Genomic DNA, 25671 nt, shown 5'->3' on the forward strand with positions numbered 1-25671 from the left:
AATCAACCATTCTGGCAGGTTTCAACCTAAAGTGAGCCCCTGGTAAAACATCCGGGTATTGAGTACAGTGAGTGTACAATGTCAAACAAGCAGTGAAAGGAAAAACAAGAGTTTAGAGCTTTGGGTGTTTTATTTTCACACTGAGCGATGATTATCTTCCTAATGGGTATTAAAAAGATTATAGTTTATTGGTTTTTTCATTAGCCCCAAGAAAGCACTCATCTGTTATTTGAGAGAGGAAAAAAATATTTCACTTTATATTTTCAGGCTAATTTGCCTTTTTTTTTTTTTTTTTTTTTTTGGACAGGCAGAGTGGACAGTGAGAGAGAGAGACAGAGAGAAAGGTCTTCCTTTTGCCATTGGTTCACCCTCCAATGGCAGCCACGGCCGGTGCACTGCGGCTGGTGCGCTGCGGCCGGCGCACCGCGCTGAACCAATGGCAGGAGCCAGGTACTTATCCTGGTCTCCCATGGGTTGCAGGGCCCAAGCACTTGGGCCATCCTCCACTGTACTCCCTGGCCACAGCAGAGAGCTAGCCTGGAAGAGGAGCAACCGGGACAGAATCCGGCGCCCCAACCGGGACTAGAACCCAGTGTGCCGGCGCCGCAAGGTGGAGGATTAGCCTAGTGAGCCGCAGCGCCGGCCCGCTAATTTGCTTTTAACATCTAGGTTGAAAAGTATTATGATAGGTGTAAGTAGCAGTTAAGACATGGCTTGGGGAGCCAGCACTGTGGCACAGTGGGTTAACGCCCTGGCCTGCAGTGCCGGCATCCCATATTGGCACTGGTTTGAGACCCAGCTGCTCCACTTCTGATCCAGCTCTCTGCTGTGGCCTGGGAAAGCAGTAGAAGATGGCCCAGGTCCTTGGGCCCTTGCACCCACATGGGAGACCCGGAAGAAGCTCCTGGCTCCTGGCTTTGGATCTGCACAGCTCCGGCCATTGCAGCCAATTGGGGAGTGAACTATCAGATGAAGATCCGCCCCCCCCCCCCCCGCCCCTCTGCCTCTCCTCTCTCTGTGTAACTCTGACTTTCAAATAAATAAATAAATAAATAAATCTTTAAAAAATAAAAAAAGGCATGGCATGGGACGCCTGCCTGGGCTTTAATCCCAGCTCCACTCCTCATTCCAGCTTCCTGGTAATGCATATACTGGAATGCAGCAGGTGAAGGCTCTACTGGTTGGGTCTCTGCCACCCACGTGGGAGCCCTGGATTGAGTTCTAGGCTCCTGGCTTCAACCTTGTTCAGCCTCTGCCTTTGTAGGCATTTGGGGAGTGAACCAGTGGATGAGTGTTCTCTGTGTGTGTTGGTCTGTCTTTCTGTCTCTTAAAATAATTAAAAAAATAATTGTCTTTAAAGGAATTACAATTACAGCCATTGATCAGGCAACCACTACATTTCATGATATTGTTCTGGGTGGAATAAATGAAAGGTTTTTACAGTACCTAACAAATCACTGATTAGATAAACCCAAGTTTTGTCAGGTTAGGAATTACTGATTAGATAAACCCAAGTTTTGTCAGGTTAGGTGTTGGGAATCCAACAGCAAGCAGCAATTCATGGTTGACAAGGGTAACTTCAGTGGCCAAAGAGTAACTATAAAATTGTATGTGCTAAAAAAAAAAAAAAATTGTATGTGCTGTGATGGTAGAGGGTGAACATGCTGTGGGAATACACAGCTCCTAACACAAACCAGGTGCTCCAGGCTGACTTGTGTCCCATCCCCCCACGTTCATACACTGAGGCCCATCCCCCAGTACTCAGAATGTGCCCACAGTTGGAGACAGGGCCTTTCAACTATACGGCAGGCGCCTGTTAGGTGCTGGGTTCCAAGACCCCACACTGGATGCCTGAAAGCCCTTCTTTCTAGTCACATAGGCATGATAAAGTTTAATTTATAAATTAGATACAGTAAGAGATTAACAATAATAACTGACAATAATATATAATAATTATTATAATGTACTGCAATTAAAGTTATAGGAATGTGGTCTCTTTTTCCCTCTCAAAATATCTTACCTCTGTTGCACTGTAGTGATATTTTGTTTTTTTTTTCTTTTTCTTTCTTTTTTAAAAGATTCATTTATTTATTTGAGAGGCAGAGATGGAGAGAGAGAGAGAGAGAGACCTTCCATCCACTGGTTCCCTCCACCAGATGGCTGCAACAGTCAAGACTGGGACAGGCTGAAGCCAGGAGCCAAGAATCCATTCTTGTCTCTTACATGGGATGCATGGGGCCCAAGTACTTGGGCCATTCTTTGTTGCCTTCCCAGGTGCATTAGCAGGAGTGCTGGATCAGAAGTGGAGAAGCTGGGACTCAAACCAGCTCTCCAATATGGGATGCCGGCACCACAAGCAGGAACTTAATCCTCTGTGCCACAACATCAGCCCTGTAGTAAAATTTTTCAGATTATGTTTGACCACAGGTATCTGAAGTCATGGAAAGTGAAACCTCAGATAAGAGGGATACTGTACTTTTTTTTTTTTAATTTATTTATTTTTTATTTATTTATTTATTTAACAGGCAGAGTGGACAGTGAGAGAGAGAGACAGGGAGAGAAAGGTCTTCCTTTTGCCGTTGGTTCACCCTCCAATGGCCGCCGCTGCAGCCGGCGCACCGCGCTGATCCGATGGCAGGAGCCAGGATCCAGGTGCTTTTCCTGGTCTCCCATGGGGTGCAGGGCCCAAGCACCTGGGCCATCCTCCACTGCACTCCCTGGCCATAGCAGAGAGCTGGCCTGGAAGAGGGGCAACCGGGACAGAATCCAGCGCCCCAACCGGGACTAGAACCCGGTGTGCCAGCGCCGCAAGGTGGAGGATTAGCCTATTGAGCCACGGCGCCGGCCATACTTTTTTTTTTTTAAGATTTATTTATTTGAAAGGCAGAATGAGAGAGAGAGAGAGAGAGCGATTCCATCCACTGGTTCATTCTGCAGATGGCCATAACAGCCAAGGCTGGACCAAGCCAAAGCCAGAAGCCAGGAGCTTCATCCAGGTCTCCCATGTAGGTGCAAGAGCCCAAGGACTTGGGCCACCCTCCATTGCTTTCCCAGGCACATTAACAGGGAGCTGGATCAGAAGTGGAGCAAGCTAGTCACAAACTGGAGCCCAGATGGGATGCTGATGGTCACAGGCGTCGACTTAATCCACTGCTCACATTGCTGGCCCCAGGGCTACTATATTTAAGTAAAATGAGGCTCTCGGATTGGTCCCTAATCAAATCTAACTGAAGTCCTTATATGGAGAGGACATTAGGACACAGATAGATACCCCAATGCTGTGATCAGAGATATAATCATATGAAGAGGTCACAAGAGAGAGGCCAGCAACAAGCCGAGGAGTGAGGCCACAGGAGAAACCAAACCTGCAACACCTTGACCTTGAACTTCTATCACGGAAGCCACTCAGTCTATGACATCGTGCTATGGCAGCTCTGGGAAACCAACAACAGTCAGGGGTTTGGAAGGCTCTCTAGAGAAAGGGATGACCAGGCCAAGAAACCTGTAGGAAAGGCCATTTTTCAGACAGGAAAATTGCACATGTATAGGCCTAGAGATGAGAGAGTTCATGGTATCTTCCAGCAACTTGAAAGACCTCAGTATGGCTGGGGCAGAATAGGCAAGAGAAGAGGTAGCAGGGAGGTGTCACAGACATTTGTCACTTTAGCTTCAAGATCTGAACACCTTCTCCACCATAGGAGAATCCCTAGACAAGTGCAAGAAGCTTGAAGAAGGCAGCTACCCCCTCTTGCAGCTCCTTAGCAATAGTTTATTAACCTAAATGAAGCCAGCACAGGCTCCCATTTAGGATTCTGAGTCTGGAGCAGGGAGAAAAAGTGAGGGATGGTTAGAAATGGCTCATGGTGCCTGTAGAAGTTCCCAGAAGCATAGAATGCAGCTATATGGTGATAAGTGGCTGAAAGCAAGATGATGGGCATGGAGTAGAGAAGGTGCCCATAGCCGTGACCAGTGTGGGTTCTCTCCCAGCCTCCAGTAGACTATTCCTGTGAAATAATCTCACCTGTGTCTTAGCTCCCTGAGCAGTCATTTTTCCAAGACCTGTTCCTTAGCCAGCCTGACAGTTCAATGAGTTACTTACAATCCTTCCTTCAAAAAAAAAAAAAGGCTTTTTCTACTTCAGTTGTCAAGAAATGGTTTTTCTTGGCTGCCACAAAGAATTGTAATACTCCAGGGGTCAGCATGCCGTGAAGAGGCTTCCAAGCCACATCACGGAGTTTAGACTTTGTCCAGAAGTGAAGGCAGCGTGGGAAGAGGAGGCACCCAGAGGTTTTGAGCAGGAAATAATGTAATCAGATTTTCATTTAAGGACGATCACTCTGGCTGCATTGTGGAGAGCAGATTGCATGAGAGGAAGAAGGAAGACAGAAGAGGAGCAAGGAGGCAGTGAGAAAGCCTAGGAAGCTATGGTAGACAGAAAGCCAAGAAAATATGGTTGTAGAGAGAGAGAGAGAGGGAGAGAGAGAGAGAGAGAAAGAGTTATTGGTAAGAAATATCACAGGTAAATAGAACAACTGGTAAACATCAGACCCTGAACCTATTAGTTCATCAACCTCACACAGAAAACCAGACTGGGGACAGGCATTGTGCCACAGTGGATTAAGCTGTCGCTCTGGACTCCTTCATCCCCTATCAGAATGCCTGGGATCCTGTCTCACCTCTGCTTCCAATCCAGCTTCCTGCTTGTGTGCCTAAGTTCCTGCAACTCATGTAGGCAACCCAGATGGAGTTCCAGGCTCCTGGGTTCAGCTTGCCCCAGCCCTGGCTGTTGCGAGCATTTGGGCAGTGAAACAGGATGGAAGATCTCTCTCTAGCTCTTAATTTGTCATTCAAATAAATAAGAATGAATAAATAGATGTTCAAAATAACAAATAAAACCAGACTGCACATGTCCAACCTCCACCACCTTCTGCTAAAGCAAGTGCTGCATGCTAGTGCTCAGTTGTTCCTGGCTGCCAGCCACTGAGAGTGACACGGCATCACCAGCTGGCCATGAATTAAGGAAATGTTACGCCTCTTGCAAGAGCTGCTGTGCCTTGCTTTCCAGCAAGAATTCTGTTTCCAGCAGAATTCTGTTAGAACCAGGCGTCAGGTTAAAGTCAGCCCCTCTCCTTGGTCAACCACCAGACTGCAAGCCATTCTGATTAGCAGTCTGCCCTGGCCCAGCCCCTTCCAAAGCCCGCTGGAATTTCTGGTTTCTTGAACAGATTTCTCATATCTTCCCCGCTGGTTCCCAGAATTCTTCCCACCTTTCTGCAGTCACAGAAAACTGGCCATGCTCTGGGGACACGGCTGCCCCTGAAGCCAACTCATATAAGGGCAAGTTATTCTTTCGTGGCTCAGGTGTTCCCAGGTGAGGAGGCAGGGTTGGGAGCTCCTTTATGACTTTTCCCTATCCATTCCAGCCTGCTGGCTCATTGGCTCCCACCTCCTGCAAGCCTTGCACAGCTTTGACTGTTAGGCTGTCTGGTATGCCTTTGTCCAGCTGTTCCCAACTTTCCCCCTTTGCTCTCCCTCAGGCTTTGCTCAGTGGTGAACTTCTCCACTTATGTCAATGATTTCAAATCCTGGACTTCTCATCTGAGAGTAGCTTCCTCCAGGCCACCCCCATCATTAAACCCTGACCTTGGACTTGGCTACCACCTAACATGTACCTCTTCCGTCATCAAAAGTCAAAAAGCCTGCTCTCCAGGGTCAACGCTGTGGCACAGCAGGTTAATGCCCTGGCCTGAAGCCCCGGGTATTTCATATGGGTGCCAGTTCGAGTCCCGGCTGCTCCTCTTCTGATCCATCTCTCAGCTATGGCCTGGGAAAGCAGTAGAAGATGGCCCAAGTCCTTGGGACCCTGCACCCACGTGGGAGACCCGGAGGAAGTTCTTGGCTCCTGGCTTTGGATGGGTGCAGCTCCAGTCGTTGCGGCCATTTGGGGAGTGAACCAGCTGTTGGAAGACCTCTCTCTGTCTCTACCTCTCTCTGTAACTCTGTCTTAAAAAATAAAAAAATAAAAAAGCCTGCTCTCCTAACTGCTGAAGCAACCCTATTGCAACTGTTCTAACCTCATCAGCACTCCTAATCCAAGCCTCCATTTTCTTCCTATGCAGTAGCCCCATTCATTTCAGTTTCTTTATTTATATTAAATGTCATATCTACTATTTTAACTCCCCTTTCCCTCTACCCTGTCTCTGCAACCACAACATGTTCCAACCCTGGATAAATTCTACCATCTGCCTTTTCCATGTCCACATCTGATGAAGGTCCAGTGGAGAAGATGGGGCCATGAGAACAGACAACAGGGAAGATGAGCATTACTGTGAAGTCACAGGATCATTGCTGTCAAAGGTCTCTCTGTCTTTCTGCCTTTCAAACAAAATGGAACTCATGCTATGTTTGAAAAAATGGCAAACACTCTCTTTGGACAACTTCACCATATACCACTGCCTTATTTCTTCCTTCCCATTCATGGCCAGGCTTCTTGAGTTTCCGCCTCCATTAATGACTTCATCACCAATTATCAGTCAACTGGTGAAGTCAGGCTTCTAAATCAGCGTTTCACTGAAAGTGCTTTGGTAAGCCAACAGTGACCTTTGCAGTGTGAAATACTGTGAAATATCTTTGCTTCAACTCACCCTCCCAACAGTATTCAGCGCAGTCAGCATTCTCTTCTGTGTGACACAGTTACTCCTCTTAGCTTCCACTACTTTCATTTGTCTGGTTTTGCGGCCATATGCCTGACCAATAAAGAGAACTACTAGAGGATGCTCTTCCCCGAAGTCTTTAAATATCAAGCTTCCAAGGCTCAGTTCTAGGCTCTCTTTTCCTGTCCCTCTACATCTTCCTCCCCTGCAAGCAATCTCATTCACTTCCAGGCTTCAAATCCACCTGTTCCAGGAGCTGGTGAATCTCAAATGTGTATCCCCAGGTGGGTCTCTTCTCTGAGCTTCAGAATTTTGTCTACAGTCACTTGTCTATTTGCATATCCTGCAGGCATCTGAAACTCAATATGTACAAAATTAAATTGATTTTCTCTCTCTAACCTGCTTCTCCCCCCCCACCCACCCAGTTCTGCATGTTGATAACTGGCACTTGCACTTGACATTACTCATGCCAGACTTGGTGTTCATGCCTGTTGCTTGCTTCCTGTTCACTCCCAACTCTGTAATTACTACAGGCCTTGACAATTCACTCAATAAGTAATTATTGGTAATTACTGACAGTTAGTGATTTTCAGGTACTCTTCTAGGTATTAGAGATACTGTCCAGAAGAAAACAGACAAAATCCTTGTTCTCTATGAATCTTACATGTTTAGAATACAGGCTCTGTGACCTTAACATTTTGACCATATAGGAACGTGTTTGAAACCTGTTAGCTGTTGGAGCCATTCTTGCGGAGGAGCAGATAAGGCTGCCGCCTGCAATACTGGCATTCTCTGTGGTTCATGTCCCTGCTGATGGCCTGGGAAAAGCAGCTGGAAGGTGGTGTGGTAGAGGCCTTTGTCTTTTAATTGAACTTGTTTCTAACTAATATGATTCAAGTTGTGGTAAGGTCTCCCCAGGGTCAGCCAGAGAAAAAGAAACTCGCCCCGGAAGTGGAATGTGGTCATTATCTGCTTGCCTATGAATAACTGCAGTTCCTGTCTGCGTCTATGTAACCATTTCTGGCTCTGCTTGCTAGTGCAGACCAGTGGTGTCAACCCTTGCCAGACAGCATTTCGCTCATTATGTGTGCGGAAAACATCACCAATAACTACGTACCCATGCGCAGTACTGTATGAATTCCTGTGGCCACCATGTAACATTAGAATACCCAATCAAATGTATGCATGTAGCCATATAAGGGAGACACAGAGGCTAAAACCATAGATAAGGAAAGACCCCTCTATGTTCAGGATTCAGGCTTTTGCATAAGAAATTCCACCTGGGCTTTATGCTGGCATACATAATAAAAGACTACTTCCTGTTAAAAGACCTTGGCATCTTGTCTCTGTACAAGAATCCCACTACAGTGGCCCCTGCCATCCACGTGGGAGACCTGACTGACATGCCTCACTCCTGGTAAGAGCCTGGGCCAGTGCTGGCTGTTGAGGACATCTGGGGAGTGAACCAGCAGATGTAAGATCCGTGTGTATGTGCGTGTGTGTGTGTGTGTGTCTGTGTCTCCCTCCCTGTAACTCTGACTTTCAAAATAAATAAATCTTTTTTAAAAAGATTTTTTAAAAGATTTTTTTAAAAGATAACTTGAAAGAGTTACAGAGAGGCAAAGAGAGAGAGAGAGAGAGAGAGAAAGAGAAAGTTTTCCATCCACTGGTTTACTCTCCAAATGGCCACTATGGCTGGAGCTGAGTTGATCTGAAGTCAGGAGCCAGGAGCTTCTTCTGGGTCTCCCACACAGGTGGCTTTACCTGCTACGTCACAGTGCTAGCCCCAATAAATAAATATTAAAAATAACTGTTACTGGCCTTACAATACTTAAAATGAAGGAGGCAATTGATCACTCCCTAGGTAAATAACTATATCATGCTTAAAGAGCAACCGAGTTGAATTAACTTGAATTAGTTTCCAATTAAACAAATTAGAGGACTGGAAATGTATAGCCTGGAGACCTAAAGAGATAGTGAAAATCATCTCTGTTCAAGTGCAGGAACTTGAAATAAGGGCTCTTTAGTGTTCACTAATTAATTCAACAAAAGTTTACTGAACATCTGAATAACCTTGGCACTATAGGTAGATACGGTCAGGAATTGTCTCGGGGAAAGCGTTTGGCCTAGCAGTTAAAAAGCCCACATCCAGAGCGACTGGGGTTTGAGTCCAGCTCTACTCCTGACTCCAGCTTCCTGCTGGTGCACACCCTGGGAGGCAGCAATGATGGCTCAAGTGGCTGAACGATCCTTGCACCACTGTGGCAAACTCGGAATGAATTTCTTGCTCCTGACTTCAGGCTGGCCCATCCCCAGCTGTTTTGGGCATTTGGGGAGTAAATCAGAGATAGAAAATCTGTGTCCATCTGTCTCTCTCTTTGCCTTTCAAACAACAAAAAAATCTAAAGATTTACTGATTTGAAAGTGAGAGAGAGAGAGAGAGCGAGTGAGAGCTCTTCCATCCACTAGTTCACACCCTAAATGGTTGGAACAGCCAGGACTGGTGCCAGGTGAAGCCAGAAGCCAGGAACTCCATCTGGTTTCCCATACAGATGGCAGGTGCCCAATCACTCTGGGCATCTTCTGCTGCCTTCCCAGATGCATCAGCAGGGAGTTGGATGGAAGCAGAGCAGCCAGGACTTGAACCAGCACTTGGACAGGGATGCCACACCGACACCTCTAACAAGTAAAACAATTTTAAAAACTTTTTAAAAAATGGTGTTGAGATTTTACCCTACTTACAAGTGAACAAGCTAGTCTACCACTGTTACATGAATGCCAACAGAAAACAGCGGACAAGGCCAAGGACTTTATCCTTGGCAGAACGGCCAGCAGCCTGAGCTTTATGTTCCCTTGGGCTCCCCCTGTCCCCCAAGTCCCAGGGGGCAGTGCTGGCTGATGGTTCACCTGTGATTGGTTTGTGTACAGCAAAGAAGCCCAAGTTTAGGAACCTTCAGTCTCTCAAGATGGGTTGCAAACCAACATCCCTATAATGATAATAATTATCCTTACTACACTGGACAACAGTAAACCTGCCTTTTTCTCTCAAGGAACATAATGATCTCAATTTTACAAAGCTGTTTCTCAGGTATCCTTGGAAAAATGGTTGTTTTAGCCAGGGCTCTCTATAGACAAAGAACCAATAGGATGCATACACAGATGCTCCTTGAGTTAAGATGTGGTTCCTGTCCAACAAAACCATTGTAAGTTGAAAATACTTTTTTTTAAATATTTTATTTATTGAAAGGTAGAGTTATAGAGAGAAAGAGAGGGAGAGACAGAGAAATTTTTTTAAATTTATTTGGCAGGTAGAGTTGTAGACAGTGAGAGAGAGAGACAGAGAAAGGTCTTCCTTTGCCGTTGGTTCACCCTCCAATGGCCGCCGCGGCTGATCCGAAGGCAGGAGCCAGGTGCCTCTCCTGGTCTCCCATGGGGTGCAGGGCCCAAGCACTTGGGCCATCCTCCACTGCACTCCCGGGCCACCGGGAAAGAATCCGGTGCCCCGACCGGGACTAGAACCTGGTGTGCCAGCGCCGCTAGGCGGAGGATTAGCCTATTGAGCCGCGGCGCCGGCCGCTCCTCTGCTTCTAATCCAGCTTCCTGCTAAGATGGCCCAAGTACTTCGGCTCCTCCCATCCCATTTAGCAGACCAGAGTGGAGTTCTTGGCTCCTGGTTTCTGCTTGGCCCAGCCCTGGCTGTTGTAGCCATTGGGGGAGGGAACCAGCAAATGGAAGATTCTTCCTCTCCCTCTCTCTGTTACTCTTTCAAATATACAAATAAAAACGTGTTAAAAGAGAAAAGAGAATTGTCTCCCAACACACGCTTTTTTACAAAAAAGATTTATTTATCTGAAAGACAGAGAGAATTGTTGGCATTGTGGTGTAGCAGGTAAAGCTACAGCTACACCACAATGCCAACAATTCTGTCTTTCCGTATGGGCATCCCGTATGGGCACTGGTTCAAGTCCCAGATGCTCCACTTCTGATCCGGTTCCCTGTTAAAGGCTTGGGAAAAGCAGTGGAAGATGGCCCAAGTGCTTGGGTTCCTGCCACCCAAACAAGAGACCTGGAAGAAGCTCTTGGTTCTTGGCTTAGGCTTGGCCTGTGCTGGCCATTGTGATCATCTGGGGGAGTAAACCAGCAGATGGAAGATTGTGTGTGTGTGTGTGTGTGTGTGTCTCCTTCTCTGTAACCTTTTCAAATAAATCTTGAGGGGGGAGGGGAAGAGAGCGCGAGCACACTTCTATTCACTGGTTCACTCCCCAAATTCCCCCAACAGCCAGGACTGTGCCATGCTGAAGCCAGGAGTTGGGAACTTAACCTGTCTCCTATGTGGGTGGCAGGGACCCGAACTTGAGCCATCCATCACCTTCTGCATCCCAGAGTGTGCATTATCAGGAAGATGAAATTGGATACCAACTAGGTCTGAACTGATCCGCCCTGCAACACACACTCGCCTTTTTATATTAGAGATTTCCATTTATTTGAAAGTCAGAGTTACAGAGAGAGATCTTCTCTCTCCAGATGCCCCCAATGGCCACGAGTGAGAAGCCAGGAGCTTCACTGAGGTCTTCCACGTGGGTGCAGGGGTCCAAGGACTTGGGCCATCTTCCAATGTTTTCCCAGCCCATAGCAGAGTTGGATCGGAAGCAGCTAGGACTCGAACCGGCGGCCATAAGGGATGCCGGTGCTTCAGGCCAGGACTTTAACCCACTGCGCCACAGCCCCCTCCTTCCCTCCTTCCCCCATTTATCTTTAAAACTGAAGACAAAGTTTAACGGGAAACTGAAAAATTATTACCATGACTCAGGTAGCCACAACGGTTCAACTCCGGGCCTTTAAGGCACACCCCCTCTAGTGGAGAAAACAGGTAAGAATACTCTGCAAACTACAGTAAAGGCGCGCACCGGGGACTGCGGGAACACCATGCAGACGCGGGTCGGGGTGAGGAAAGACTGGGCATAGTTTTATAAGGGTCCCAAGGGTTCCCGGTGGTCCGCAAAACGGGCTTCCAGGGCGCACACATCAGCGCGGCAGTACAGGAGCTAGTTCTAGTAACCCAGATGACACGCTTCGGCATCTGCTTTCCGGATGATTTCATCAGAAGGTACAAGAGCCGCGGGTTCCCACCCCTCCCGCCGAGGCCGCCCGCTCGGACCGCTCCGGGCGCCCGGGTCCCGGGCCCCTAGTTTGTTCGCGCCGGCCGGCCAGGCCCCGCTCCCAGCCCCTCCCGCGTTTCCGGTCTCGCGCGGAGAACTATGGGAGCAGCTTGCTTGGATTCCGCCCTTGGCAACAGGCGCCGCGCTCTGGCCTACTGACGCTCTTAGTAGCGGCGCTCTAACCCCGCGTCTTCCCGGGGCTCCGCTCGCAGTCTCCTCGCTCTCTTCAGCGCGAGGTAGGAGAAAAGCCTGGGGCTGAGCGCCTCGGGGCCCCTGGCGGCCATGCCCGCAGCATCCCGCGCGCCCAGCCCGCCGTGGGCCCCCTTCGGCCTGGGGTCAGGGGGACAGGGAGGAGGGTCTGTGGAGGGGCCCAGCAGGACTCCGGCTGCCCCCGCGCCTCCTTCCTGCCCACCCTGGGCTGCTTGTGCCCGGGCTGTGTCTCCATCCGTCCACTTTGAAGCGCTGGGCTTTTGTTGCGGCTCCTGAAAGAAAGGGCATTGCTGTTCCTCCTGGGGTGGCTGTCCCAAATCAGTCTCACCTTAGGAGAAAACATCCCACCCGATTGGACCAGTGGCACCAGCTGTTGAATGTTACAGTAGAGGCGGTGAATGCTGTTACAGTTTTTTTTTAAATATATATAAGATTTATGCATTTGAAAGGCAGAGTGACAGAGATCTTCTGTCCCCTGGTTTATTCCCCCTCCAAATGCCCATATTTAGGGGGCTCGGCCAGGCCTAAACCAGGAGCCAGAAACTCCATGGGGTCTCCCAGGTGGGAGGCGAGGGCTCAAGTATTCGGTCCAGCCTCCGCTGGATCAGAGCAGAGAGTAGCCAGGCCCTCCGTCATGGGATGCTGGGGCCCCGGGGATGCCCTGACGCCTGTCCCGGCTTTAATTTTTGTGTTAGGTTAAGCTTTGGAAATGGCCTAGTCAAAGGTTGACTCTGGAGTGAAGGTGCACAAACGAATGGGTCCAGCTTATACTGAGCATTACAAAGATGAAACAATTCCAAAGACATAAAGTACGGTTGTCCCTCCGTATCTGGGGGTAGGGGCAGTTAGTCGAGAGCCAAAATATTCATAAGCTCAAGTAGTTGCACAGAGCCCAGCACAGACGCTCATTACTTTAAGTTATCTCTAGAGTGCTTAGAACAGCTAATACAAGCCGGCGCCGCAGCTCACTAGGCTAATCCTCCACCTATGGCGCCTGCACACTGGGTTCTAGTCCCGGTCCGGGCGCCGCTTCTGTCCCGGTTGCTCCTCTTCCAGTCCAGCTCTCTGCTGTGGCCCGGGAGGGCAGTGGAGGATGGCCCAAGTCCTTGGGCCCTGCACCCACATGGGGAGACCAGGAGGAAGCAACTGGCTCCTGGCTCAGCGCACCAGCCAGTAGTGGCCATTTGGGGGGTGAACCAACGGAAGGAAGACCTTTCTCTCTGTCTCTCTCTCTCACTGTCTAACTCTGCCTGTCCAAAAAAAAAAAAAAAAATCCCAGCTAATACAATGTAAATGGTTGGTATCCTGTATTCTTTAAGGAATAAAAACAAGAAGAAAAGTGTACATGTTCAGTATTAGATCATCCCATGGATTTGGATTGCTGAGTTTAGTACTTTCCCAAGATTCCTTCTAAGATTTATTTATTTATTAACCAGGCTAATTTAGCCATGGGGAATGCCTTTCACTTTTCCTGACTTTGCTTTCCACGTTTTTAAAATTAGTATCTCCTACCAGATGTCTGTCTACCTAAAATCTCTTTCATGTATAAACTTTTTATCAACCTGTTTACAACCAGCAGAGAAGATCTCCAATTCTGTAGGTGCTTATAGAATATGACTTACTTGTGAGCCAGTTTGACTTCAGCAGAACTCCAGATGTTCTCAGGGTGTGGTTTCCAGACCAGTAACATCAGCATCACTTGGTGGCTTACTAGAAACCTACATTGTAAGGAGCAGAGGAGTTGTGATATTCCCCACTTAAGGCTTACTGAGCTGGAAACCACTGGTGGCAGAGAAGCAGCAACCTGAATGTAAGAAGGCTTTAGGTTTCTGATGTACTGTAATATCTGAGAATCACTGGTTTAGTATTATCTAAGCTGAAGCTTTTAAATTCAAATACTTAATATATCATCTACCAATGCCTTTTGACAGTTTTTTTTTCTTAAAGATTTATTTATCTATTTGAAAGTCAGAGTTACGGAGAGAGAAGGAGAGGCAGAGAGAGAGGTCTTCCTTCCACTGGTCCATCACTCTCCAATTGGCTGCAACGGCTGGAGCTGCACCAATCTGAAGCCAGGAGCCAGGTGATTCCTCCAGGTCCTCCACAAAGGTACAGGGGCCCAAGGACTTGGGCCATTTCCCCCTGCCTTCCCAGGCCACAGCAGAGAGCTGGATTGGAAGTGGAGCAGCTGGGTCTCGAACCGGTGGCCATATGGGATGCCGGCACTGCAGGCAGTGGACTTACCCACCACACCACAGTGTTTTGTAATTAGTGTTTCTTTGTGATTGACAGTTGCTCTTTGTAGTGAATTTGCATAAAAAATTGAAAAATTAATTCAAAATAGACCAAAGACCTGGATGTAATGGCCCCAAACCATAAAACTCTTAGAAGAAAATGTAAGTCTTCTTGACCTTGAATTAGCTGTTTTTCAGATGTGACTCCAAAGGCATAATTGACCAAAGAAAAATATAGTTAACTGGTATGTCATAAAATTAAATATTTTTATGCTTCAGAGGATGTCATTAAGAAAGTGAAAAGACAGTGAAATAGAAGGGGAGAAAATATTTGCAATTTATATATATGATAAAATCTAGAATACAGAATAAACTGAGATGTCTCATAAATCAAATAAGACAACCCAGTTTTTAAAAATAAACAAGGGGGGCCGGCACTGTGGTACAGTGTGTTAAAGACCCAGCCTGCAGCACCAGCATCCCATATGGGCACCAGTTTGAGTCCTGGCTGCTCCTCTTCTGATCCAGCTCTCTGCTATGGCCTGGGAAAGCAGTAGAAGATGGCCCAAGTCCTTGGACCCCTGCATCCCTGTAGGAGACCTGGAGGAAGCTCCTGGCTTCTGGCTGTTGCAGTCATTTGGAGAGTGAACCAGCAGAATGGAAGACCTCTCTCTCTCTCTGGCTTTACTTCTCTCTGTAACTGTCTTTTAAATAAATAAAATAATTCTTAAAAACTTCACCTCCACTAGAATGGCCATAATCAAAACCGAGGATAATAACGAGTGTTGACTAGGATGCAAAAGATTGGAACTGTCATAGGATGTAAAATTAAGCAGCCATTTTGTTTTTTTTTAATTTTTTAAAATGGAAAATGGACACTGTACATAGATTTCAAAGTCTTTTGCACCAAAATAAACATTCTTTAATTACATTTTCTATGAGCTTTTAGAAGTACCTTTGTGGCCGGCGCCGCGGCTCACTAGGCTAATCCTCCGCCTAGCGGCGCCGGCACACCGGGTTCTAGTCCCGGTTGGGGCGCCGGATTCTGTCCCGGTTGCCCCTCTTCCAGTCCAGCTCTCTGCTGTGGCCAGGGAGTGCAGTGGAGGATGGCCCAGGTGCTTGGGCCCTGCACCTCATGGGAGACCAGGAAAAGCACCTGGCTCCTGGCTCCTGCCATCGGATCAGCGCAGTGCGCCGGCCGCAGCGCTCCGACCGCAGCGGCCATTGGAGGGTGAACCAACGGCAAAGGAAGACCTTTCTCTCTGTCTCTCTCTCGCTGTCCACTCTGCCTGTCAAAAAAAACAAAACAAAACAAACAAACAAAAAAAAGAAGTACCTTTGTATACTAAAAACTGCGGTATCTTAAGTCTTGAAAGGATTCATTTTATGGCCTGTGAATTATCTTTTAAAGTAATAATTTGATAGTACTTAAAAAGTATGTATAAATATTCTTAAAGGTTATGAGAAGCCACATGTATTTGGCATTATACTGAGCAATAAAGTTAAAGTGAAAATCTCTTAGGGGTTTACTGGCATACTTGAAATGGTACAAGCTTTAAAGAACATTGTAGGTTGGGGCCGGTGCTGGCCTGAAGTGCCAGCATCCCATGTGGGTGCCAGTTTGAGACCTGGCTGCTCCACTTCCACTCCAGCTCTCTGCTACGGCCTGGGAAAGAAGTAGAAGATGGCCCAAGTCCTTGGGCCCCTGCACCTGCGTGGGAGACCCAGAAGAAGCTCCTGGCTCCTGGCTTCGGATCCATGCAGCTCCAGCCATTGTGGCCAGTTGGGGAGTGAAGCATCGGGTGGAAGATTCTCTTTCTCTCTCTCTCTCTCTCTCTCTCTCTCTTTTTTTTTTTTTTTTTTTTTTTTTTTTTTTTTGACAGGCAGAGTGGACAGAGAGAGAGAGACAGAGAGAAAGGTCTTCCTTTGCCGTTGGTTCACCCTCCAATGGCCGACGCAGCCAACACGTTGCGGCCGGCGCACCGGCCGGCGCACCACGCTGATCCGATGGCAGGAGCCAGGTGCTTCTCCTGGTCTCCCATGGGGTGCAGGGCCCAAGCACTTGGGTCATCCTCCACTGCACTCCCAGGCCACAGCAGAGAGCTGGCCTAGGAGAGGGGCAACTGGGACAGAATCCGGCACCCGGACCGGGACTAGAACCTGGTGTGCCGGTGCCACAAGGCAGAGAATTAGCCTAATGAGCCGTGGCGCCAGTCTCTCTCTCTCTCTCTTTCTCACTCTCTTTGCCTCTCCTCTCTCTGTGTAACTCCTTCAAATAAATAAATAAATCTTAAAAAAAAACACACACAAACATTGGAGGTAGACAAAGTAGTTAGGTTGCACATGTCTTGGATAAGTAACTCTCCCCCACTTACCATCCTCAAAATGACCTAAAATGTTGACTTGATTTGAATGATACTTCTTAGAACACTTCCCAGATTCTGTGAAATAATGACACCGACAGTTTATGTTTATAGTGGTTTACATTTCTCTTATGCTTCTATTTTACTTGTCTTGCATTTTCCCCCAACATTTCATTATGAAAATTTTCAAATGTGCAGCAGAGTTGAAAGAATTTTATAGCAAGCATGATACCTCCTACCTAGATTGTGCCTTTGACATCGTCTGTACTTGCTTTATCATAAATCCATCCACTGGCCTATCTCTCCATCTACCAATCCACCTTTTTTTTTTTATGCATTTCAGACTAAATTACAGTTACCAAGCTTTCTCTTAAATACTTCATCATGCATACAAATTATAGTTCATTAAATGCCCACAGTTTTTTGAGATAAAATTTATAAAGAAAAGCAGAAATCTTAAGTATGCATTTGCTGTGAGACTCAAACCCTTGTCAAGATCTAAAACATTTATCGTCACCCCATAAAGTTCTTTCATACCCTCTTCCTTTCAGTTTCTGTCCCCCATCCCGAAAAGCAACCACTGTAAACAATTGTTTGCTGATAGTTTTGTCTGTTTGGAACTTCACATAAATGAAACAAGGCATAACGTAGTTTTATGTGAGGCTTCTTTCACTCTGCACAATCAGGAGTTTTCTATGTTGTTCTATATGTCATCAATGCATTCTCTCTTTTTTTTTTTTTTGCTGAATATTACATCAATGAATAAATATGTCACATTCTGCTTATCCATTCTGTTAATAGGTACTTGGTCTGTTTTTTGTTTTTGGCTATTATGAATAAAGCTGCTATTTACATTCCTGTACAGATCTTTTAATTTCATTTCTATGTTTTCATTTCTCTTGGATTAATTCTTTGGAGTAGAATTATTAAATCAGAAAAGGTATATGTCAGTTCTGTAAAATCACCCTACCCCTTTCCAAAGTTGTACCATTTTACCCTCCAAGGTAGATACTCTAGTTGCTCCTTGTCCTTGCTGGCAGTATATGTTGTTGGTCTTTTTAATTTTAGCCATTCTTATGAGTCTTTAGTGGTTTCTGCCTTGCATTTTATTTTACTATAGACATGTTGCTTCTGCAGCAATACAAAGCTCCATGAAAACCAGGGCAATCAACTGTACTCCTCTGTAGTGCCTGTCACTTGTGTGGACTAAATGTGAAGCGAGGACAATGAGTGGCTGTTTTCACACTTAGTTTTGGGAGTTTGATATGAAAAAAAAAATTTAGGCCATAAAATATTAGTTAAATTTGACCGGCGCTGTGGCTCACTAGGCTAATCCTCCACCTTGCGGCGCCGGCACACCGGGTTCTAGTCCCAGTCGGGGCGTCGGATTCTGTCCCGGTTGCACCTCTTCCAGGCCAGCTCTCTGCTGTGGCCCGGGAGTGCAGTGGAGGATGACCCAAGTGCTTGGGCCCTGCACCCCATGGGAGACCAGGAGGGAGCACCTGGCTCTTGGCTTCGGATTAGCGCGGTGCGCCAGCTGCAGTGGCCGTTAGGGGGTGAACCAACGGCAAAAGGAAGACCTTTCTCTCTGTCTCTCTCTCTCACTGTCCACTCTGCCTGTCAAATACATATATATATATATATATATGTTAGTTAAATTTGACCAGATTATTAAATACTTTATTAGAATTAAGAATTATTTATTAAACAAAGAACAGATTTACACTGCTGCTTTTTCATAGGTACAAATGATGCAAAATGTGCACTTGGCTCCAGAGACAGATGAAGATGACCTTTATTCCGGCTACAATGACTACAACCCAACCTATGACACCGAGGTAGGAATGTAGTGGTTTTCACACTGGTCTTTGTAAACCAGGTGGATTTGAAAGATTTGAGGGTCATGCTTTATTATGTTTTAGATTTTAAAAGCTGATAAAAAAAAACCTACAAAAGAGCTACTAGTGAAGACTCTACTAACTTAGAGTAGAGGGGAAGCTATAGGATAGTTTGTAAAGAGTGTATAGATTAATTATATACAGATTGAGTATCCTTACTTGAAGTACTTAGACAAGAAGTGTTTCAGATTTTGGAGGTTTTTTTTTTTCTTTTTGAATATTTACATAGATTTTACTGGTTGAGCATCCCTAATCTGAAAATCCAAAGTGCTTAAAGTTTCAGATGTCAGAGCTGAATCTGTATTTATATTTTATATTCTTCAGCATTAGCTATTTGCATGTACAAATTAGAAGACTTAGATCACTTGAAAGTGTGTAAAATTGGTATTTTAATGCTTGCTCTAAATTTGAAATGTCATATAGGCATTTTTTCCTTTTTCAATTTATGCAAATATTTTATATAAAAATTAGGAAATAGAGATAAGTTTTAAGAAAAATTAAAGTCACAGAAGCTCACCATCCAGAAGTAGCCCTTAACTAACTCAGTGTTTATCTTGCCAAATGTTTCCCTATACAAATATATGCAGATCCCTATATATTTTTGGATAAAATAGAATCAGACTGTATGTACTTCTTTGTAACCTGCTTTTTCTCTTTCATGAATATCCATATATTTCAACAAACCTGTATCTGCTTAATATTTAGTAGTATAGTAATTTAAAATATGAAATAATTACTAAGACATTTATGTTTTCCAACATGTTTATACCTCTTGCGGGAGTTATAGTTTCTGAATTGTTAAAGAACAACTAATATGTACTTCTAAGTATGTCCAAATCAAGTGCTAGCATTTGTAGGAATTTAATTTATGAATTCTAGAATTTTGTATAGCATTTAGTAATTTTTAAATGTATTTTATATTATTTGAAAGGCACAGAGACAGAGGGAGATATACTACCCATTAGTTCATTCTCAAAATGGCCCAACAGATGGCACTGGGCCAGACTTATACCAGGGGCCAGAAACTCAATCTGGATATTCTAAATGGGTGATAGGAACAAACCACTTGAGCCATCACTTGCTGCCTCCCAATGATTAGTAGGAAGCTGGAATTGGGAGTGAAGCTGGGACTTGAACCCAAGTATTCTGATATGGGATATGGGTGTCCCGAGTGGCAGCTTAACTGATGTGCCAAATGCCCACCCCATGTTTAGTAATTCTTTTTTTTTTTTTTAAGATTTATTTATTTATTTGAGAGGCGGAGTTACAGGTAGAGATAAGGAGAGACAGAGAGGTCTTCCATCTGCTGGTTCACTCCCCAAATGGCTGCAACAGCCAGAGCTGGCCTGTCTGAAGCCAGGAGCTCAGAGCTTCATCCAGTCTCCCATGTGGGTTCAGGGGCCCAAGCATTTGGGCCATTTTCCACTGCTTTCCCAGGCCATTAGCAGAGAGCTGGATTAGAAGTGGAGCAGCCAGGACTTGAACTGGTGCCCATATGGGATGCCAGTGTTGCAGGTGGAGGCTTAACCTACTACGCCACAGTACTGGCCTCCATATTTAGTGATTCTTTTTTTCTTTTTTTAGATTTATTTTATTTATTTGAAAGACAAAGTTACAGAGAGAGGTAGAGACAGAGATCTTCCATCTGCTGGTTCACTCCCCAGACGGCTGCAATAACCGGAGCTGTGCTGATCTGAAGCCAGGAGCCAGGAGCTTCCTCCAGGTCTTCCACACGGGTGCTGGGGCCCAAGGACTTGGGCCATCTTCTACTGCTTTCCTAGGCCATAGCAGAGAGCTGGATAGGAAGAGGAACAGCTGGGTCTCAAACCAGCACCCATATGGGATGCCGGCGCTTCAGGCCAGGGCGTTAACCCGCTGTGCCACAGTGCCAGCCCCCATATTTAATAATTCTTAAGTGTTTTTTAAACTTTGGAATAAAATGGTAGCCTGTGAACTTGAAATCTAGAAATAAAATAAGCAACAAGAAGAAGGTGTTTACTTTTTGATATGAAATAGAAAGATTAAGCAATACTGATCATTCTAGAAAATTTGTAACATGTAGAAAACTGGGGAAAAAAAATGACATAAACTCTTTCACCTACCCTGGAATTACTGGAAACAGTTGCTTTAAATGTTCATAGAATATGCAATTTGTTAATCCAAGTCACAACAAAGAAAAGTTAGAAGAACTGTGTGAGTTTGGTGTTTGTAAATGGAAAATTTGTTGACAATTCTCTTAGTTCATTGTTTAGTTAGAATGTATTGATTTAATTCATGAGATTTCAGAAATAATTTATGAATTTTAAAAGATCCTTTCCTCAAAAGATCTGCTGAAGCAGATTATAATTAGTTACCTGAAGGTTACCTTTGCTTTATACCTCATATGAAAGTTCCCAGTTTCTATGGCTGAGAATTGTGTACTTACTAATTTTATTTAGTTAATGTGAAAGGTTGTAAAGATAATATAAAGTGAAAACTAAGGAAGATTGCTTTGTGTTTAATAAAATTATGTTTTAAACTCTATTTTACTAGCATCCTGATGATATGAACATTTTAGTTTGATTGTCTACAGATTTTTAAAAATATAATTGATAGTGACTATTTTATATATGTGTGTGTGTGTGTTTAATACTCAGCAAGTATATTTTTTGTGGGAAGTAGACTGAAATGAATGAGAGGCAAGTATGGGAATGACACTAAAGTGTCTGAAGTGTTAGAGCCTGAGTGTGTATGTTGTAGAAAAAGGAGTAGAGGATAAAGGCTGTTAGAAGATTGGCAGCTGGGGGCTGGGGGCTGGGGTTGAGGTGTGGTGGGTGAAGCTGCTGCCTGCGATGCTGACATCCCATGGGTGCACCGGTTCGTGTCCTCGCTGTTCCACTTGCAGTCTATCTCTGCCACCCCCACGGGAGAACCAGATGAAGCTCATGGCTTTTGGCCTGGCCCAGTCCTGGCCATTTCAGCCATCTGGGGAATGAACTGGCAGATGGAAGATCTGTCTCTCTTTCTCTGTAACTCTGCCTTTCAAATAAATTAACTAAAAAAAGAAAAAGATTGGCAGCTGATAAGACTGAATATTCTTACAGAATATAAAATTGGCATGTTGGGGGCCAGCATTGGCATCCCATGTGAGTGCCAGCTTGAGTCTCAGCTGTTCCACTTCCCTGCTAATGCGCCTAGGAAAGCAGTGGAAGGTGACCCAAATGCTTGGGCCCTGGCACCCATGTGGAGACCTGGATGATGCTCTTGGCTCCTGGCTTTGGCCTGGCTCAGTGCTGGCTATTGCTGCCATCTGTAACTCTGACTTTCAAAATAAATAAATAAATCTTAAAAAAAAAAAAAATGGCATGCTGTTCAGGAAACCCAGGAATGCTTGACTTGTATCCCTGCCTTTGACTAGTGTTCCTTTCCTCAACTTTCCTGATAAAGAATAGAAGTACAGGTTAGGAGTCAGCAAAGCAAAATCGCCTTTTATTTCATCTGAGATGGACTTCATCTTCATCTGGATTTAGTAGAGTGCTTGCTCTTGTCTGAACCTCACGCTTCCTCTCCAGCGAGGTGACTGTCATTTTCACTTGGGCAAAGGGGAATGGAGCAAAAGAAAATGTCTGCCCCTTTGCTTGTGGAGATTATGGCCTTTTGTGTTGTTGGGCTCTCTCAGAGAGATTAGGGTGATCCCAGCAAACAGGAAAAGAAAGGAAAAAATGGGTTGGAGGAAGTAAGAGATATGAATCTCTATTCTTACTGCTACAGCCACTAGGAAGAAAGGGAAGAAAGGCCAGTTCTTGTGAACTGTACTTCTAACCTTGCGTTACGATTCCACTCTTGAACAGTTATCAGTAAAATGCCCTTAAAATAACTAGCATAATCAATACCCCTCTTCTAATGGAGGTTTGATGATTTAGGTAGCATGAAGAGGTGAGATTAGAGGACAGGAGTCTTTTTTTTTTTTTTAAGATTTTATTTATTTATTTGAGAGGTAGAGTTACAGAGAGAGAAAGGGAGAGACAGAGAAAGGTCTTCCATCTTCTGGTTAACTCTCCAAATTGCTACAGTGGCCAGAGCTGGATCAGTCTGAAACTAGGAGCCAAGACTTTCCTCCTGGTCTCTCACATGGGTTCAGGGGCCCAAGCACTTGGGCCAGCTTCCACTGCTTTCCCAGGCCATAGCAGAGAGCTGGAAAAGAAGAGGAGCCGCTAGAACATGAACTGGCGCCCATATAGGATGCCAGCACCACAGGTGGAGGCCCAGCCTACTACTCCACAGCACTGGCCCTATGGAGTAGTCTTGAGTCCTTCCCAAATGCCAGTCTTTGAAGTGAGAGAAATTGTAGAAGATCTTAAATACTGAATAAGAATGTAAACTGGTTTTTCCTAATTCTCACTTGATGTTGAATATCAAATTTGCCTTTTTCCTTTAGGACTTGGAAAATGACACAGCTTTTCAACAGGCTGTGAGAACTAGTCATGGCAGAAGACATCCAGTAAGTGAAATCTCTTTAAAAGACTGTGATAAAACACACATCACAAAATTTGCCACTGTAACAGTTTTTGCATGTACAGTTCTGTTGTGTTAAGTACATTCACATTGTTGTGAAACAGGTTATGTGTTTCACTCTTTACATCGGAAACACTATGTCCATTAACGCTGTGTCCTGTCTCCTCCCCTTCCCAAGCCCCTGATAACTGCCATTCTGCTTTCTGCTTCTATAGAATGTACCCTAGATGCTCACATAAGTGGAATCCTAGAGTGTTTGTCTTTTCTGTGACTGGCTTATTTCACTTAGTGTAATGTTCTCAAGGTTCATCCATGTTATGGCATGTGTCAGAATTTCCTTTCCTTCTTCAGGCTGAATTACATTTCATTGTCTGTATATACTACATTTTGTTTATCCAGTCATCAGTGGACACTTGCCTATTTTTGTTGTTGCATTATTGGAGTTTTTTTTATATATTCTGAATATTAACTTCTTCTCAGACACCTGGTTTGCAAATATTTTTTTCCCATTCTGTAGGTTGCACTTTCATGCTGTTGAGTGTGTTCTTTGAGGCAGAAAAGTTGTTTCAGTTTTATAGTCCTACTTGTCTACTTCTGCTTTTGTTACCATATCCTAGGAAATCACTTCCAAGACCAGTGCTGAGTAGCTTTCCTCTCTATATTTTCTTCTAGGAGTTTTGTAGATTTAGGTTATATTTTAGATGTTTAATCTATTAAGAATTAGTTTTTTGTATGTGGTATAAGATTGTGGTTCATCTTTTTTTTTTTTAATTATTTGAAAGGTAGAGAGAGAGATGGGAGAGAGATCATCTGTCTGCTAGTTCACTGTTGAAATGCCTGCAACAACCAGAGCTGGGCCAGGCTGAAGCCAGAGCCCGGAATTCTATCTAAGTCTCCTGTTTGGGTGGCAGGGACCCAAATAAGTTAGCCATCATCTGCTGTCTCCCAGGGTATGTATTAGTAAGAAGCTGGTTCACAGTGGAGGAGCTGGAACTCAAACCAGGTATTCCAATATGGGATATAGGCATCCCAAGCAGTGACTCAACTGCTGCACCAAGTGTACACTCCCGTTGTTTTATCTTATTTATTTTATTGATTTATTGTTTTCTGAGAGGACAGAAGAGAGAGAGAGAGGGGGAGAGTGAGAGAGAGAGATGGTTTCCATGTGCTTCTTCAAATCCCTCAACAGCCATGGGGGTCGAAGCCAGGAGCTGAGTATTCAGTGCAGATCTCCCATGTGGTAGCAGAGACCCAGTTCTTGGAGCCATCACTGCCGCCTCCCAGGTTCTGTGTTAGCAGAAAGCTAGAATCAGGAGCCAGAGCCAGGAGCTGAACTCAGGCACTCTGATGTGGAATGTGTCATTCTAACTGGTGTCAAAAGTGCCAAGCCAAATGCCTGCCCCTTACCCCCACCAACTCCATTCTTTTGCACGTGAATAGCCGATTTTCCCAGCGTCATTTGTTGGAGAGGCGGCCCTTTCCCCTTGAATGGTCTTGGCACCCCTGTGGCCACCCATATTTGACCACATACTCAAGTGTTTGTTTTTGGGATTCTTTTTCTACTCTATTCGTCTATATGTCTGTCTGTGTGCCAGCACCACACTGTTCATTACTGCAACTTTGTAGCATATATTGGAATCAGGAAGCAAGAGTCCTCCAAGTTTGTTCTTTTTCAGTATTGTCTAGCCATTCACGATCATTGACATTTCATAGAAATTTCTGGGTGAATTTTTCTCTTTCTACAAAAAATGACATTGAGATTTTGTTAGAGATCACATTGAATCTGTAGATTACTTTAGTTAGAATGGACTTTGTAACAGTATTAAGTCTTCCAATGCATGAACACAAGATGGTTCTCCATTTATTTTTGTTGTCTTTAGTTTCTCTTTCAGCAATGTTTTGTAGTTATTTCAGTGCAACCAATAAGTGAACTTTTAAAATTTTTAATTGACATGTGATAATTATGCCTATTTTATAGTGTCGGTGAGTGAATTTTGAAGTATTTTAGATCAAAGAATTTCTTTATGCTCATGAAACTATAAATATTATTTATATTAGTCATCCCAATATGTTTACTTAAAACATTCATTGTTTAGAACATATTTTCCCAGGACAGGCATGTGACAGGTCAGGTAAGTTGCCACTTGGGCCCCCTACATCCCATTTTGGAGTACCTAGTTCAAGTTTTCAGCTGCTGTACTCCCAATCCAGCCTACTGCTCATGCACACCCTGGGAGGAAGCTTTTGATGACTCAAGTATTTGGACCCTGCACCTACATGGGAGACCCAGGTTGAGTTCTGAGCTATTGGCTTGGCATAGCCCAGCCCTGGCTATTTGTGGGAATTTGGGGGGTGAACTAAAGGATGAAAGATTTCTATCTCTTTCACTCTGCCTTTCAAATACAATGAGAATAAGAAAATAAAAACTAACAAAAAATTGCCTATTTTTCAAAATATTTATTTAATTGAAAGAGTGATGGAAGGAAGGAGAGGGAGAGGGAGAGAGATCTATCTGCTGGTTCATTTCCCAAGTGGCACAACATTCAGAGCTGGGCCAGGCTGAAACCAGGAGCCCAGAACTCCCATCTGGGTGTCCCGTGTGGGTTAAAGTGGCCTGAGCACCTGGACCATCACCTGCTGCCTTTCCAGGAGCATTAGCA

General features: G+C 44.9%; 1 protein-coding gene across 14 annotated transcripts in view; it reads left to right on the forward strand.

Moving 5' to 3' along the window:
* The first annotated feature begins 11543 nt into the window (after positions 1 to 11543).
* Positions 11544 to 25671, forward strand: part of IFT88 (intraflagellar transport 88) — a 127466-nt gene continuing 113338 nt past the window's right edge. For 5 of the 14 annotated variants that reach the window (XM_008259933.5, XM_008259936.5, XM_008259935.5 and 2 more), the window contains exons 1-3: positions 11794 to 12048; positions 18362 to 18457; positions 22935 to 22997. In XM_008259933.5, coding sequence (XP_008258155.2) covers positions 18368 to 18457; positions 22935 to 22997 — 153 coding nt within the window. In that variant the 5' untranslated portion in view covers positions 11794 to 12048; positions 18362 to 18367. Of the gene's footprint in view, positions 11761 to 11793; positions 12049 to 18361; positions 18458 to 22934; positions 22998 to 25671 lie in introns of those variants that run through there. The other 9 variants (XM_017343477.4, XM_089304358.1, XM_089304361.1 and 6 more) reach the window with 5 other exon arrangements.

This window comes from Oryctolagus cuniculus, chromosome 9 (assembly GCF_051225735.1).
Source record: "Oryctolagus cuniculus isolate XC-2025 breed Fujian yellow rabbit chromosome 9, ASM5122573v1, whole genome shotgun sequence".
Taxonomy (NCBI): Eukaryota; Metazoa; Chordata; class Mammalia; order Lagomorpha; family Leporidae; genus Oryctolagus; species Oryctolagus cuniculus.